Source organism: Simochromis diagramma, unplaced genomic scaffold, assembly GCF_900408965.1.
Source record: "Simochromis diagramma unplaced genomic scaffold, fSimDia1.1 OVJJ01000483.1, whole genome shotgun sequence".
NCBI classification, from domain to species: domain Eukaryota; kingdom Metazoa; phylum Chordata; class Actinopteri; order Cichliformes; family Cichlidae; genus Simochromis; species Simochromis diagramma.
Window position 1 is genome coordinate 624,621 of NW_024386835.1, and position 15,038 is coordinate 639,658.

The 15,038-nt window shown below is 41.8% G+C and overlaps 1 protein-coding gene across 2 annotated transcripts; it reads left to right on the forward strand.

Annotated features, from left to right (window-relative positions):
• Window positions 1-407: 407 nt before the first annotated feature.
• capzb (capping actin protein of muscle Z-line subunit beta) lies at window positions 408-14,950 on the forward strand. Of its 2 annotated transcripts, XM_040028653.1 has the most exons (10): window positions 408-619; window positions 5,135-5,224; window positions 7,714-7,835; window positions 8,798-8,911; window positions 9,000-9,141; window positions 9,480-9,596; window positions 9,701-9,766; window positions 10,578-10,654; window positions 12,154-12,256; window positions 13,786-14,950. In XM_040028653.1, the coding sequence occupies exons 1-10, from the start codon at window positions 617-619 to the stop codon at window positions 13,804-13,806; spliced, it is 855 nt and encodes a 284-aa protein (XP_039884587.1). In that variant the 5' UTR covers window positions 408-616; the 3' UTR covers window positions 13,807-14,950. The 2 variants fall into 2 exon arrangements, with proteins under 2 accessions (XP_039884587.1, XP_039884588.1); XM_040028654.1 differs by lacking the exon at window positions 12,154-12,256.
• Window positions 14,951-15,038: the final 88 nt, after the last annotated feature.

Consider the following 15,038-nt stretch of genomic DNA (forward strand, 5'->3'; position numbering starts at 1 on the left):
ACAAGTTAGGAGTGATTTTATTTTATAATAACTACTATTAAATATTTAAAGATATAACTTAATTTAAAAACATATAAAATTGCTCTTACCACTTAAGATTAATTGCACAAAAATAAAAGTGATTAAGTAGTTCATAATAACTCACAGAAAAATAGAAATTAAGATCTGCTTTCTTGTTCATGAGACACTGTATACGTTAAACTTGCCGCCGCCTGCAGTCTCCGTGTTTTGGGGGTTTATTTTTCAACTCCCCCTCTGCTGCCCTCTCTGACAGCACATTTACTACACCACTCCTCTCTTTCCATACTTGGCAATGCCTTTCTTGCTCCTTCGCTATTGGCTGCTGCAGAGAAAGGCCAGAGTGACCCGGACATGCAACCGGGGCCTGTTTTTGTGACTGCAGCCTCCTTCCTGTAGCCCGGTTGAGGAAGTGAATTTCGCTGACAGGGCTGGGTTCAGAGAGGGAGACGCGAACAAAACATCTTCATCACGGCTCTCAAAAAACATCAAAGCAACAAGAGACAAAAGGAGCGACCTGTTAAACCATAGTAAAGTTAGGGTGTACACTCATCGGTGAAGTCGTGCTCTCTCCTGCCCAGCTGAGACCGCCGCAGACATGGTAAGGGCCGCGTTCAGGCTGCTGGGAGAGACGGGGACGGGGCTGCTAACTGGAGGGAGGGGGGTGCTAAGCTAAGCTAGCGCTGGCTAGAGGCGCACGGTAGTAACCGGAGAGGAGCAGCAGCTGATATAAATCATCGACGCATATTTAACTTGCACTGCTGGCAAAACTTGCGCTGAACTACCGGATGAGAATGAATTAGCTTCGTGGTTAAGCTAGCTTCTGTTTCTTCCTGCTAGTTAGCTCATAGCTAGCCGGGCTACATGCCCCGTAGGCATAAAGTTAGCACAGGATGTTTTGGATTTAACACAAGTTGGTTAATAGTAATGGCGAAGGGTCCTAATATAACACACTGACACACGCACACACGCCTGTGCACATACACTTACACACAGGCTAAAATAGCCAAGCGCCGGGATGCCTGTAGCTAAAATAAGACCGCTCGCTCCTCCTATTCCTAACCATGACAAGCTGTCAGCCTGATTTTCCCAGCCTTATAAGTTTGATCTTGACTGAGCTAATGGTTTCTCTGGAGAAGGCTATTACACCCAGTCCAAACAATCCATACCAACACAGCACTCACTGTTTACTTATTCCTTATTTTGGCTCATTCTCCTACGTTTTCAGCCCATATAGCAGTAGGCTTGCTTTAACTGGACCCGTATTTGTGCTTTTATTTATATATATATATATATATATATATATATACATACACATATATACATGCTTGACTTGACCACTTGTAAAATGGGCTTGCTCTGTCTTACACTGTTTATAAAAGCATTCGAAAAATGGGAAGAGCAGCTGTTTTTCTTCCACAGTCGCCTACTCTCTCCTCTTCCTCACCTCATCCATCCTGCCGGGCCCAGCCTCGCCGTTCTCCCCTGACCCTGAGGCTTGTTGGGCTGAGCTAGTGTTTACATGGAGACAGGAGCGCTGTTAAACACAGTGTCAAGAAGCACAGGTGTCTGATGGAACCTTCAGTTGAGAGAAACGTGAAACGAGGCAGAAATCATCTCGGAGGAGACAAAGTGGCCTGGGAAAATCTGCGTTAAAAAATTCTGTTACGTTCGGGGTCGCCCTTAAGGAAAAATATTTATGGATGGATTGAGGAGCTATGAGTAATGGATTATTAGGTTTACTCTCTTAAGGCTTTACTTGAGTGGTGATATTAGATTGTCTCACCTCTAGAAGCCTCTTTCGCTTCATGTTCAGTGTTTTCTGGCCGCCAAACACATATCATAAGCACGTTTTTGTTTTTAATGGATGTCAGGATCGAGGAATTGTAAAGTAAATCCATATATGTTAATGGCTTTTAAGTAGGCATTATGAAACATGTTTAGCTAGATTGCTGAGTGGCAGTCAAAACATTGATCATTGTCTGATAAAGCCAGGCTGGAAGTGTTTGCGACAAAGCCAGTACCTTCTATGGAGAAGCTTGAAAAACATGTTTAGGCCTTTTCATTATCACACACTTAAAAACATTTTCCGGCACATTCCCCAGAGTTTCATGTTGTGGCCGGTCCATCCACTGCTCTTCTCCAACATCCTGCTGTTCGCTGCATAGTTAAGGCAGAAAACCCCCCTGGGGGTAAAAGCTATGTTATGTCAGTGCTCTGTGGTTATCACCATGTTCTTAATTTAGTTCTGAATGGTTTGCTTGGTGAAAGATAACTGTAGTGGTTTCCATTTCCCTAATCCTAAACCTGATGCACGACCAAGATGCTGTTTCAGATTTCATTGTTTTCTTTTCTTTTTTAAAGGAACATATAAAGGTAACAACATGTGTTATTGCTAATACAACTGGATCTGCTGCTTCACACTGTAGTCGAAATGAGTCCACTTCAGTTCGGACTGTAGTAAAGACACTAAATTGATTTTGGTGCCTTTGGTTCTGCAGATAATGGCTACTGCGCACTGTTTTTGATCATTCTACCAAATGTACCTTTAGGCTGTGTATTGATTTAACCTTACTGTGAAGTTGTAGCCATCGTCTTACAAGCCAGATTGACAGAGAGATGAGAGGCATCTGTCTGACTCAGCTTGGTGGGGGATTGATTGCATCGCAGGCTCACTCTGCAGTACTTAATCAAAGGTTCCAATTACAAGGTTGGGGAAAAGAGAAAACCTTAGGAGTTTGGAAGAAGTGTAGATGCAAAGCGTAGTTGTACGCTTATCAGGCGAAAAGATGAAGATCCTTTGATCACGACGGCTTCATCAGTGCAGGATTTTCAAGGCTTCGATTGTTCACCTTATTTTATTGTCGCATAAATCTGTCAGCTTGTGTGATTCAGACAAAGTTGATAATGGTCATTTGGAGGTGGGTGGGGAGGGATTTTGTCATTGAATATCTGTATGTGTGTGGCAGGAACTGGATTAGAAAGTTTCTGTCCTGCCAGAACTTGAATGTGTGAAAGTTTCATCTGTGGCCAAATTCACAGTCCAAGCAGCTAGTTTTACCTTTGGTCTCCCAACACATCCCAGTCTGCAGAAGCGGAGAAGTTCCTACATAAGATGTATAGTAAACAGCTGAGTCTTAAAAACTGAATTACCCGTAAGCAGTTAATTCCAAATAAAAACTGTACTGCACTGTCTCTTTACCTAAACCCTAAAGTAAAAGTTTGACTCGAATGATAAGGATGGACCTGACCTTTAAATGCTACCCTACCACACTTCCTGTTGCCCCATGATGATGATTCTTTAACCAGGCTTCCCCTCCTTTGTTCCTACATGAAACTAATCAACCAAACACGAACTCTTGAACCACCACACAGCCTAGATAACTTTCAAGCTTGTGCACTGAGGTGCTGTAACTATAACCCCTAACCCTAAATGAAGCTTTTCTTTTCACAACTCTCTGCAAGGTGCTCACATGACAAAGCATGAGAGATGTTCAGTCTACTGAGCTGGAAAGTTGTGTGTCTGTATTCTAGCAGTGTGGGCAAAGGTTTTCCTGCAAGGGTGTGAGGGTTTCCTGCACGGCAACTGCAGTCGTACCCGTGTACAGAATGTAGCAGGACTTTTATTACCGTGCTGTGGTGGAGACACTGATGAGGGTACAGTGTGGTTGCTTTGTTTACTCAAGCATGAGGGTGCGTATTTATACTTCTCTGCGTAATACAGCTACTCAGTTAATGTGAGTCTCTGTAAGTTTGCAGAGCTGATTCATTTTTTTTAAGTTGTGCTTTTTAAGTAACATTTTAATTACCACAGCAGAGCATTTCTTTATTAAATGGAACCTGCTTTTTTCCCCCAACCCCCAATATTAGACTTGTATTCGCCATTTACCTGTTTTGGCTCATCTCACTTTCTTCTGATTGGCTGTCCCCCACAAACAGAAGGATTTAACAGCAGATGAATGGAGGCTGTGTGCTTTAAGACAATGCTATTCTCTTCTTAATGATGCACAGCTACAAATAGGGGGAAGAAAAAACTGTCTGAAACTTTTGACCTTTTGGCCCCTGAATAATTTGTTGGCCCTATTTAACATGAGCATCTGCTTTTGGAGCAATGTGTCATCCCTGCACGCCATTGTTGGACATTCAGAAACCCATTCTCGTGAATATATTATTGAGATGAATCTGCAGTGCATGAAGAGGTGTTAGCTGATCTTAAGATGACAGATTGAGTATGTTGGGTTTTTTGTTATTATTTTTTTTAAGTTTAGTTTATTTCCTTCAAAGAAATTCTGTGTTACAAACCCGCGGACTTTGGTTAACACAGGCTGCTAAAGAGTATCATCCAGAAAACAAAGACCATGTCAGGAATTCTTTGGAAACTTGCCTCGGTGTCTGTGGGAAGAGATGAAGTTACAGGAAGAGTTCAGGTGATCCTTCCAGTCAGCACTGCCTGTAAAATCCAAGTTTTCCTCTTTAACTGTTAGTAGCTGTGCTTTTGGCACAGAAAAAGACAAATACTGTAAATGTCCTTTCACTTAGTTTGGGCCCCACTTCACTTGGTTTGGGCCCCAGGAAGACTAGCAGCCACTGTTGTGGAAGCTAATGGGGTTCCTTATAAATAAACAAATGTAAAAGGTTAGCTGTGGTGAACTTACAGTACCAAATCTGCAACATGCAGAAACGTAACATGCTTGGATGCAGTCCTTGAAGAAACCAGCAGTTAGTTTGGCGTTGATGATGCTTTGCGTTGGTCAGATTAGTTGAAAAGTCGGCCAGAAGGGGGAAGAGTGACAGCAGAGCTCCGCTCGAAAAGAGAGTGCAGAAATCTAGGCGATGAAAAACTACGTCATGAGCAGCACAGACGGTCGCTGCAGTGGACACTTTTCATAGTTTTAACACTCAGTTTCACTTCAGTTTCGTGGAACAACTTAGCTCTCTTCAGTGGTGACCAAGAGAAGCCCGCAGACCACCAATGTTAGTTCAATGTTAAAAAACCCCACACAATCTGTGTCTTGTTTATTCTCTATAGCACAAACATTTTGTTTTGAATTCATTTTTTAACTGTGATCTAATGTTACAGTGCAGTAAGCCGTTGTCTCTGCTGGTTGTTTTTCAGAATGACCAGCAGCTGGATTGTGCTCTGGACCTGATGAGGCGTCTGCCTCCTCAGCAGATCGAGAAGAACCTCAGTGACCTCATTGACCTGGTGAGTTACTGTCTGATTCACAACTGAGAGTGAAATCTGTTCTTCTCCAGAGTGTCTCTGTATTTAGTCTAAAAATTTCCCATGAATGGACAAGTCACTTATTAAACTTTGGATAACTTTTACTTCTAAGGTTGAATAATTTGTTAGGTACACCACAACTGCCTGTTAACGCAGCTGTCTAAGCAGCTATTTACACTGACACTTTGTTGATTCCAGTCGTCAGAGAAGAGACTGCTTTAGGAACTTAAATAACTACTCATTACAACAAAGGTTTGCAGAGGAGCTCTGATTTTTTTTTTTTTTTTTTTTTTTTTTTTTTTTTGTGTGTGTGTGTGTGTGTGGTGTGTGTAATGTTTTGGGGTTTTTTTGTTGTTTTTTTTTTTTTAAAAACCTACAGCAGCAGAAGACCACACTGGGTGCTAATTGTCAGCTGTCAGCTAAGAACAGGAAACTGAGGCTACAGTTCACACAGGCTCACCAAAGTTTAACAGTACAAGACTAGATAAACATTTCTTGCTCTGAAGAATGTTGATTTCTGCTTCAACATTCAGATGTTAGGGTCAGACTTCCTGCAACAACATAAAAGCTTGGACCCTTGCTGCATTGTATCAACAGTTCAGGCTGTCGGTGGCGGTGTAATAGTGTGGGGGTTTATCTTGGCATATTTAAGGCCCCTTTGTACCAACTGATCGTTGTTTAAATTACAGCCTAACTGAGAATTTTTCCCGTCCAACCTTGTCCATCCTTTCATAACCACATTTTACCCATCGTCTCATGGCTGCTTCCAGCTACATAGAACACCATGGAACTGAGCTCAGATCATCTCAGACTGGTTTCTTCAACATAACAATGAGTGCTCTGTATTCAAATGGCCTCTGCAGTCATCAGATCTCAGTCCAAGAATAGAGCAGCTATGGGATGTGGTGGAAAAGGAGATTTGCATCATGGACATATACACGAGAAATAAGCAGCACCTATCACGTCAACTGCTGTCGTGTCAGTATGGATGAAAATCTCTGAGGATATGTTTCCAGCACCTTGTTGAATCTCTGCCACGAAGTATTAAAGGACTTCGGAAGGCAAAAGAGGGTCCAACCCAGGCTATGCCTAATAAAATGGCTGGTGAATATAAATAGTAGTATTAGTAATGTGTTAATAACAATTTATTATGGATTTGTTTTATCAAGCTACCATAAAATGTCAGTCGGTCTGATTTGGGGAAAGGTCTTTCAAATAATCGCATGTCTTAAAGTATTTGCATATCTCTATATGTGGTATTTATTTTCATATTATACAAGTGAGTTTTGCTGCACACCACTGTATTATCTGGGTAACTGATACTATTTTCAGCATTTTAAAAAGGGTTTAATCATATTTGTTCAGAGTGGAAGTAGCCACACCAAAGAGGAAAAACTTCTGCTTGTGTGATAGTTATTACTTCCCCTCCTGCAGTTTTCTGTATTTGAAGTTGGTCGAGTTACTCGGCGCATTTTAACAACAGTCTCAGCTAAAGCTGACAGATTATAACTGGACACAAATCAAATCACACTTGTGCCTCTGTTGGCATTGCACCTTATTTTTGTGGGTATATCTGTACCCTTTCAGCCAGACTCCCCACCTGCTCAACTTCCTCTTCTCTCACCTTTAACCCTTCTCCCCCACCCACCCGGACATCTGTTCTTTCCTTACCCTATGACCACTGTGGCTGGTTGTTAGTGATTATTATCACAGCTGTCAATCACTTCTGCTGCCAGGCACCTTTAGGCTCAGTCCCTTCGCCAACTCTTCCACGTAATCATCTGAAATCACCTCTCTCTTTCCGCCTCCTCTTCTCCTCTCTGACCACCCCCCACCCTCACCACTACATGCTCTTCCCACTGGATTTTGTCCACCCTTGTTTGGCTTGTCTCAGCCAGTCTAGGCTGCCAGGTGTGTGTGCGTGCGTGTGTTTGTGTGTTTGTTCAGGGGTATGGGGCTTTTTTTTTTTGGCCTGGGTAACAGGCGCTCCTTTGTGTCTATGCGCTGATGCAGGAACGCATAGCAAAGGGACTCCATGTCAGTCTGTGAGAACTAATTTGTACCCCCTTATCCTCCAGATATTATGTTTCCCAATGATATTTTATTCCGTCTCCTCTCAGTAACCTCTGCTTATGGGGTGAAACTGGAATGTGAGCGAAAGATGAGAACTTAAAAGTATGTTTTCATCTACAATGAGAAGATCACATGATGTGATCCTCTGTTTTATTAGACTGTTCCTCCACGCATCAGTGATTTTTTTTTTTTTTTCTTTTCTTTTTTCTTCTCCCCAAGCTGGTATCTGTTCTAGGAAGGCTAATTTTACCAAAACACCCTTTCATGTCTCTTGAGTACTCTCACGTCATACGGAACATACTTTATGAAATGTTTGAGGGGTTTAGATGCTCTGCAGCTGCTGTAATTAATCATCTGTGGTCATGTACTGAGCTTTTTCTCCCCATGTTTGCATCCAGGTGCCCAGTCTGTGTGAGGACCTCCTCTCCTCTGTGGACCAGCCCCTAAAGATCGCACGAGACAAAGTGGTGGGGAAAGACTATCTGCTCTGTGATTACAACCGAGACGGCGACTCCTACAGGTAGCGGTCATAGCTGCATTTTAGCCCACTCAAAGGAACATACGCTGCAGACTGTGGGGTAAAAATGGGGATATTTTGTTGGGCTGCCTTTAGCTTTAATGGTGTTAAAGTTCGCTGTGATTGTTGAGCTTAAGCAATGTCAGAAGATATATTTCTATCCAGAGTTTCATTCATTTCTTCACCAAGATCTTTTGATCATGGTGGAAGAGTCAGACTACTGTGTAAAATCGTCTCTAGCACAACCAAAATATTCTCAGTGGGGTTAAAGTCTGGACTCTGTGGTGGCCAATTCACACGTGAAAATTATTTCCCATGCACCCTGAGCCTCTCTCTTCCCAAGGCTCTTATCCATTTGCTCAGGTATCTCCGGGTTCTGATGTTTTGTTTTGTTTTTGCCAGGCAGTGTCTGTTATAATCAGTCTATCTGCTGAGGTAGAACAAATAAAATTTCAGTTTTTGTCTGTCACGCTAAAAGGCAACAAAATGTCCACATTTCCAAGAACGCACATTTTTCAGTTTGTCTTAATAAAAAAATGGTAATAAAACCAGCACATTATTTAGCTCTGTTTTAGATTTAAAGCTTAATACATAAAAATTCAAGAATTAAGCCTGATTTATTAGAATTTTTTCAAAGTTTTTGACAAATTTGCACCATGTAAAGTCAATGTAACAGCAACCCATTTGATAGAGGTTCATGACGGTATCATGAGAGAAAGATCAAATTAAGTATAAAATGAATTTTTAAAAAAATGTCTTCATACTTTAACTTATGCTTCACCTATATGAGGACTGTGAACTTAACCTCCTTTGATGTTTGGACCTTTGCTTGTGTAATGCAAGCTTAAGGTTTCACTTCAAGCAGGTCACTGTTTTCACTTTTAAACACTAGTATCACAAGTATGTTTCTAACAGCTAAATTTAATATATACCTCTGTCTAAAATCTGAATGTTTCATTCCTCAGATCCCCGTGGAGTAATAAGTATGAACCTCCCATTGAAGACGGTGCAATGCCTTCAGCCCGCCTGAGGAAACTCGAGGTTGAGGCAAACAATGCCTTCGATCAGTACAGAGACCTGTAAGTGCCAGAGAAGAAATCTAATGTGGAGTGTTTGATAACCTGTCAGTTTCAGCCTCTTGTGACATCTGATGTCTGTGTTATTCAGGTACTTTGAAGGTGGGGTTTCCTCTGTGTACCTCTGGGATTTGGATCACGGCTTTGCAGGAGTTATTCTCATTAAGAAGGCTGGAGATGGATCCAAGAAGATCAAAGGGTGCTGGGACTCCATTCATGTGGTGGAGGTGCAGGTGAGAAGCAGATGAATGAAGCTGTTTGATATTTTACAGGCTTGTTTGATATTTAGCAGCTGTACCATTGTCAGCCAGGAGAGCTTCTAGCATCCAGGACACTGTTGCCAGATTGAAGATGCTTTTGCATGACTGTCTGGAGTTTAAGGTTAAAACTAAGCTTTTAGTGCACTTACGGTAATGGACCGGGTTGACAGCAGCTCGAGTAGTTGTCTTTCCTCGCTCAGCTCCATGTGCCACACACACAGCAGAGCTTCACAAACATGCACCATTATCTTTTCTGGTAACATGTTGTCATGTTTTGCATAATTGCTTGTTGCCTCTGTTTTTGCAAACAGGAGAAGTCCAGTGGTCGTACCGCTCACTACAAACTCACCTCCACTGTCATGCTGTGGCTCCAGACAACGAAAACTGGCTCCGGTACCATGAACCTCGGCGGCAGCCTTACAAGACAGGTAGCGTGTTGAACTAAACAGCTGATTGGTCCTCTCATGCTATAGGGATGAATTAATTAACTGAACGTGGTATCTCTTTTTTTTCTCCGTTTTTTTTTAAACAGATGGAGAAAGACGAGACGGTTGGAGAGTCCTCACCCCACATCGCTAACATCGGCCGCCTCGTTGAAGTCAGTAAAGCCGTCGACTTAATTTCCTTCCCTCTCCTTGTCTGAAGCAGCGATACTGCTAAAAGCCGTAAAATGACTGCAGTGTGTTTCTCCTGAATCAGTCTCCTATGCAGGACTCTGCATGACTTCAAAAGTCATGTGATAAACAAGCTAATCCAGCAGCTTACTTGTGTTTTGCTCTCTTGCAATGCCTCTTTTCCTGCATTGCCAGTCTTACTGCTGTTCAAGTAAAGACTTAAAACGGCGCAAAAGTGGTTATGAAACCGACTAAGAGGAAGCCTTTGCATTAGCATACCACAGTGCTACTTCACATTGCTGATAGAAAGTGAATCATAGGAGTCCTGTGTTGGGTGCATATACAGGGAGTACAAGTGTAAAAAGTGGTTTGAAATGGCCATGGCTTTGTTGCAGCTGTGTGAAATTTTGTTGTGTTGATGGATAAGATTCAGTTTCAGTTTCGTGACATCTCGATTGTGATATCTTTGTATATTTGCATGTAACAGGTTCTGCGGGAATATTTTTGGGGACTTTTTTTTTTATTTTTGCATAAGCAGTTCACAAGTAAAATCCTTAACATGCATCATAGACAGTAAGCCACAGTCACAGTGGTGGTGAGTGCTTCATTCTTCACTCTTGATTTACTGTTTTTTCACATTCAGCAGAGGAAAATCCCTTCGCCACACAGGACATTACAAAACCTGTCATACTTTACATCGCTGTCACACAACTCCATGTTCACGAAGTTAAGCTTTTAAGAATCAAATAGAAGAATAGAACTAGCAGTTATAATGCATTCATATTGTTTTTCTAGGATATGGAGAATAAGATCCGCTCCACACTGAATGAAATCTACTTTGGGAAGACCAAGGACATCGTCAACGGCCTGAGGTACTGCTGCATTAGCTCTCTACATCATGGGATCATGTTTTCTTCCACAGCACTTCCAGTCAGCAGTTCAGACGACAGATGTTGTCTCGCCTCCTGTGTTTCAGTCTCAACCCTGTATCTGATTATTTGAGTCTGCTTTTGCTGCCCCTCGTCTCAGCTGCATTTCGTCTTCTTTTCACTACACCTGCTCCTTCCCTGTGCCTAGAGATGGATGCTCGATACTGACGCTGTGTCAAGCTTATAAAGTGCAGATCTTTGGAAGCACTGCTCCAAAGTGTGGTTCAAATCACCAACACTGTGGGTAACTGAGGTTTAGCTGTGTTTCACCCCAATTTCAATGAGTGGCTTGCAGGGGCTCTATACTTTCGTACGTGTGATATAACCGAAGATCCCTCTGAAAACCCACAATGTAACATCCGCCATAATTTGATGTGCATCTTTCTGGTAATGTAACTACATGCTGCATTGAAGCATCCTGAAACTATTGAGGTTGGCCTACTGCATTCCTCCTATGCATTTTTTTTTTTTTTTTTTTTTTTTGCCCCAGTGTTTGAATTTATCAGTGAGAGAATAATAATTGTCTCTTTATAAGGAATAATAATCATAGTCTCAATATGGAGGACAATCACTGATCACAACAAAGAGCAGAGACCCAGAAGACAGAAAAGTTCAATTTTTTCGTTTATTACTATCGCATAAAACACTTGGACATGACCACAAGGTAATTTGCAAAACACACTAGAATGAAGGCCAATCGTGATGTTGTAGGCAAAGATTCACTACAGAAGTGTAAATCAGACCGTGTGTAGAACAAACCCGATTACGTCACAAACTCCTTGAACGTTTTTAAGCCATCATCATTAGCAGCTGATGCAGCTCAGGACTCAACAGATTGTAGAGACCTTTTGACAGCCAGGTTAGTGAAACTCTCGGTGCCCACAGAGGAACTGCTGGTGCCACAAAAGATTCCTCACTGATGCAGTTATTCCAAGGACACAAGATCTATTTGTTTATTGGCTGCAAAAAACAGCTGCAAAACAAATCTTGTTCTTCATTCTTCAAATCGATTCTTCATAATCCACAAACATTGGCTACGTGGTACATGCTTTCAGTTCATTTCACAGTAGATTAATCATTTTCCACAACAACATGGTGCTTACAGTAGCCTGTCTACAAAGTAAGCGACATTCAAGTCCACAAAATATGTGGAATCAACATAGCGTTTTTTCATAAACTGTTTTTGTTGTCCATTGTCCTGAATTAGTACTAAACTTAAACGGCGTCACCGTGGAGATGGGTGTTTCATTGTTAAAAAACACAGTCACTCAATACAGTTCTGTCACAACTGCTTCGAACATTTCAGTCCTTTCCTTAACTGCTCCTGTCCTTTTTTTTTTTTGCTGCTGCCCTTTTTACCACATTTCCACTATCAGTGTCTCTCCTCCTCTTTAATCCCTCTGTCACCTCTCCTCCCTTGCTGCCTCTCCTCTGTGCTCCAGATCTATTGAGTCTTTGCGTGACAATCAAAAGTACTGGCAGCTCCAAAAGGAGCTGTCACAGGTGCTCACCCAGCGACAGACCTCCATTGAGAAGGGGTCAAAGGTACAACCTAGCATGGAGAAGTTTGTCTATGTGGGTGTGTCTATCTTTGTCTTAAGGTTTACGACATAACCTCAATAACACTGACAATTGATCGTTACAGTTTCTGTTAATCATTATTTGCTGGGAGAGTTAGTCTTTGATCGGATGGAACAGCAGTGAAAGAAGTTTCATGGGGAAGTAGAGCAGCAAATGTAAAAACAGGAACAGGCTGTTAAGAGTGAAGGCTGACATTCAAAGGGAAATGAAGATATGTACAGAAAAAAAATTAAAGCACCTTTTCCCCCCTCAAATTGTTTACGTATGTGCACTGTTAGAAGTTTGAATGATCGTGTAGTGTTGAAGATCAAAAGGCTGTATTGCAAGTTTTGTTTATCTTTGTGTTCAACAGCTGATTTCTGACAGAGTAGCATACTAACCAAGTCAGAGTATTCAAATGACTCACCCGGGTGTTGTTTTGCACTTTGCTGCCCTAATAAGGTTTTTCTAAGATGCCGTGTTTACTCAGCGTGTAGCACTGAAAACACTGTGTGTGAAAGCACAGCACTGTAAAGAAAACAGGAAATGGATGATTAACGGGATGGCATCTTCAGAAGAAAGCAGAATAAGTGGATATGTTCACATACACTCACCCGGTGTCTTTATTAGGCGCACCTTGCTACTGCTGGGTAGGACACCACTTTTTTGCTTGAAGTCTTTGTGGCATGGTCCATGTTGACATGATGGCATCACACAGTTGCTGCAGATTTGCTGGCTGCACATCCATGATGTGACCACCACGACCTATAGGTGCTCTATTGGATTGAGATCTGGTGACTGTGTACGTATTGTGCAATGATTTGAGCTTTGCAACATGGTGTGTTATTCTGCTGGAAGCAGCCACCAGAAGATGGGTACACTGTGGTTATAAAGGGATGGACTTGGCCAGTAATAGTACTCGGGTAGACTGTGGTGTGTTCCGAGATGCTCCTCTGCATACTTTGGTCATAATGAGTAGTTATTTGAATTACTGTTGTCTTCCTGTCACCTTAAAACAGTCTGTGAATTCTCTTATTTTTCTCTTATTTTTTTCATTATTCTCTGTAAACCCTAGAGATGGTTGTGCAGGTAGATCAGGGGTTTATAAAATATTCCAACTTTGCTGTGATGTGATTGGCTCGTTTAGGTATTTACTTTAAAGAGCAGTTGAAGAGGTTTGGTGTTCGGTGAGTGTAAAATATAAATTTGTCAGGGTCATAATAAAGCTGCAACTGCATGACGACAACTGACTTTAACGGGTGGTTATGTGTGCAGTGTGTAAACAGCTAACATGTTGTCATAACCATATGAAATCTCTCTGTGGTGAGACATAAAAAAGGTCTCCCCACAGAGAGGAAGACTTGAATTGTTACTAATAAATTTCTTACAGCCCGAGTGTTTCTGTCTCACTGGAGAAACTTTTTCAAGCCCTTTGATGTTTTCTTGTTTGATTTTTTTTTTTGTTGCTCCCACTGACTTTTCTCACCTTGTTTTTTGGTGTCTCCTCCACACAGGAGTGTGCAGACTCTGGCTGACAAGTCAAAGCAGGATGCTCTGAAGGTCGACCTGATGGAGGCGCTCAAACGCAAACATAACAGCTAGAGATGCTACTGTTGTTTTCTTCTGTCTCTCTGTCTCTCTCTCTGCCTCATCCCTGCCATCTTTTCTCTGTTTCTTTATGTCTCTTCCTCCATGCCTGTTTCAGTGCTGCACTCTTGTTTATTTGTGGAAAAATAAAAAAGGAGAAATGCTTAGCTTTTTTTTTTTTTTTTTTTTTTTTTTTGTCTGGTTGTTTTCATGCATCTCATCTGCCATGAAGCCATTCACTCACGCTCTGTTTGTCTTCGCCTCTCTCTCTCTCTCTCTCTCCCCCCCCCCCCCCCCCCCCCCCCCCCCCATGTTATGAATATGATAGTATTACCACGGTTAATGATAATCTCAAGGGTCACTCTAATAATAATCCCTGATGTTCTCACAGCTGATATGTCCTCAGTCGATTTGTAACGAGCGACTCTGGCCCTGCTCTTCCTCTGTGACGAGGACACAGACTGTGCAGTAGGTGGTGGAGGCTTGGCAGTGGTGTCATTATTATGTTCATCAAATTATATTCTTGCATCTATCTTTTTTTTTTTTTTTTTTTTTTTTTTTTTTTTTTCCCTATGACACCCCCCACCCGACCCAAACCCAAATATATTTGTATAGAATTAAAACTGTCCATGTATATCGAGTGGTTATTCTTCTGGGCGATATAAACGGTGCAAAGACGAGGGCGGCCTTTCTGTGTGAGCAAGAACGTTTTTACACTTTATTTCCACTCTGTCCACATGCATGAGAGCCTTTGTGGAGCTGCAGAGGGTGGAAATGAAAACTTCTCAAACATAGGGATGGACTGTTATTATCGCCGGGTACACCCTCGTCATAATCAACTCCCCTCACACACACACACTGTATAACATGACAGTTTGCTTCCCCTTTGTTCAGCCTGTTAACGTCTTCTCTATCCTCACCTATTATGTCTTTGTTGGGGGTCACAGTTTGTCTTGGTGTCACAGTGGAAACCTTTGTTTCCATTTTGGAGGGGAATCTTTGTTGTATTTTTTTTGTTTGTTTTTATTTTGTAAAGCTTATGACTCATATTGTATTAGAGCCTCCAGCAACAATAAAAATTGTAAAAAGCTACTTGTTTTAATTTCATTCCTTTGTATGAATGTGATGGTTGGGTGGCTGTGGCTCAGGTGGTACAGCGGTTGGAGGATCGATTTCACAG

Bases quoted from the DNA above. Each gene is read 5' to 3' on its own strand.
- capzb (XM_040028653.1), top strand. The intron at 5,225-7,713 runs GTGAGTTACTGT...GTTTGCATCCAG, and splicing joins TCAGTGACCTCATTGACCTG to GTGCCCAGTCTGTGTGAGGA. The intron at 9,142-9,479 runs GTGAGAAGCAGA...TTTTGCAAACAG, and splicing joins TTCATGTGGTGGAGGTGCAG to GAGAAGTCCAGTGGTCGTAC.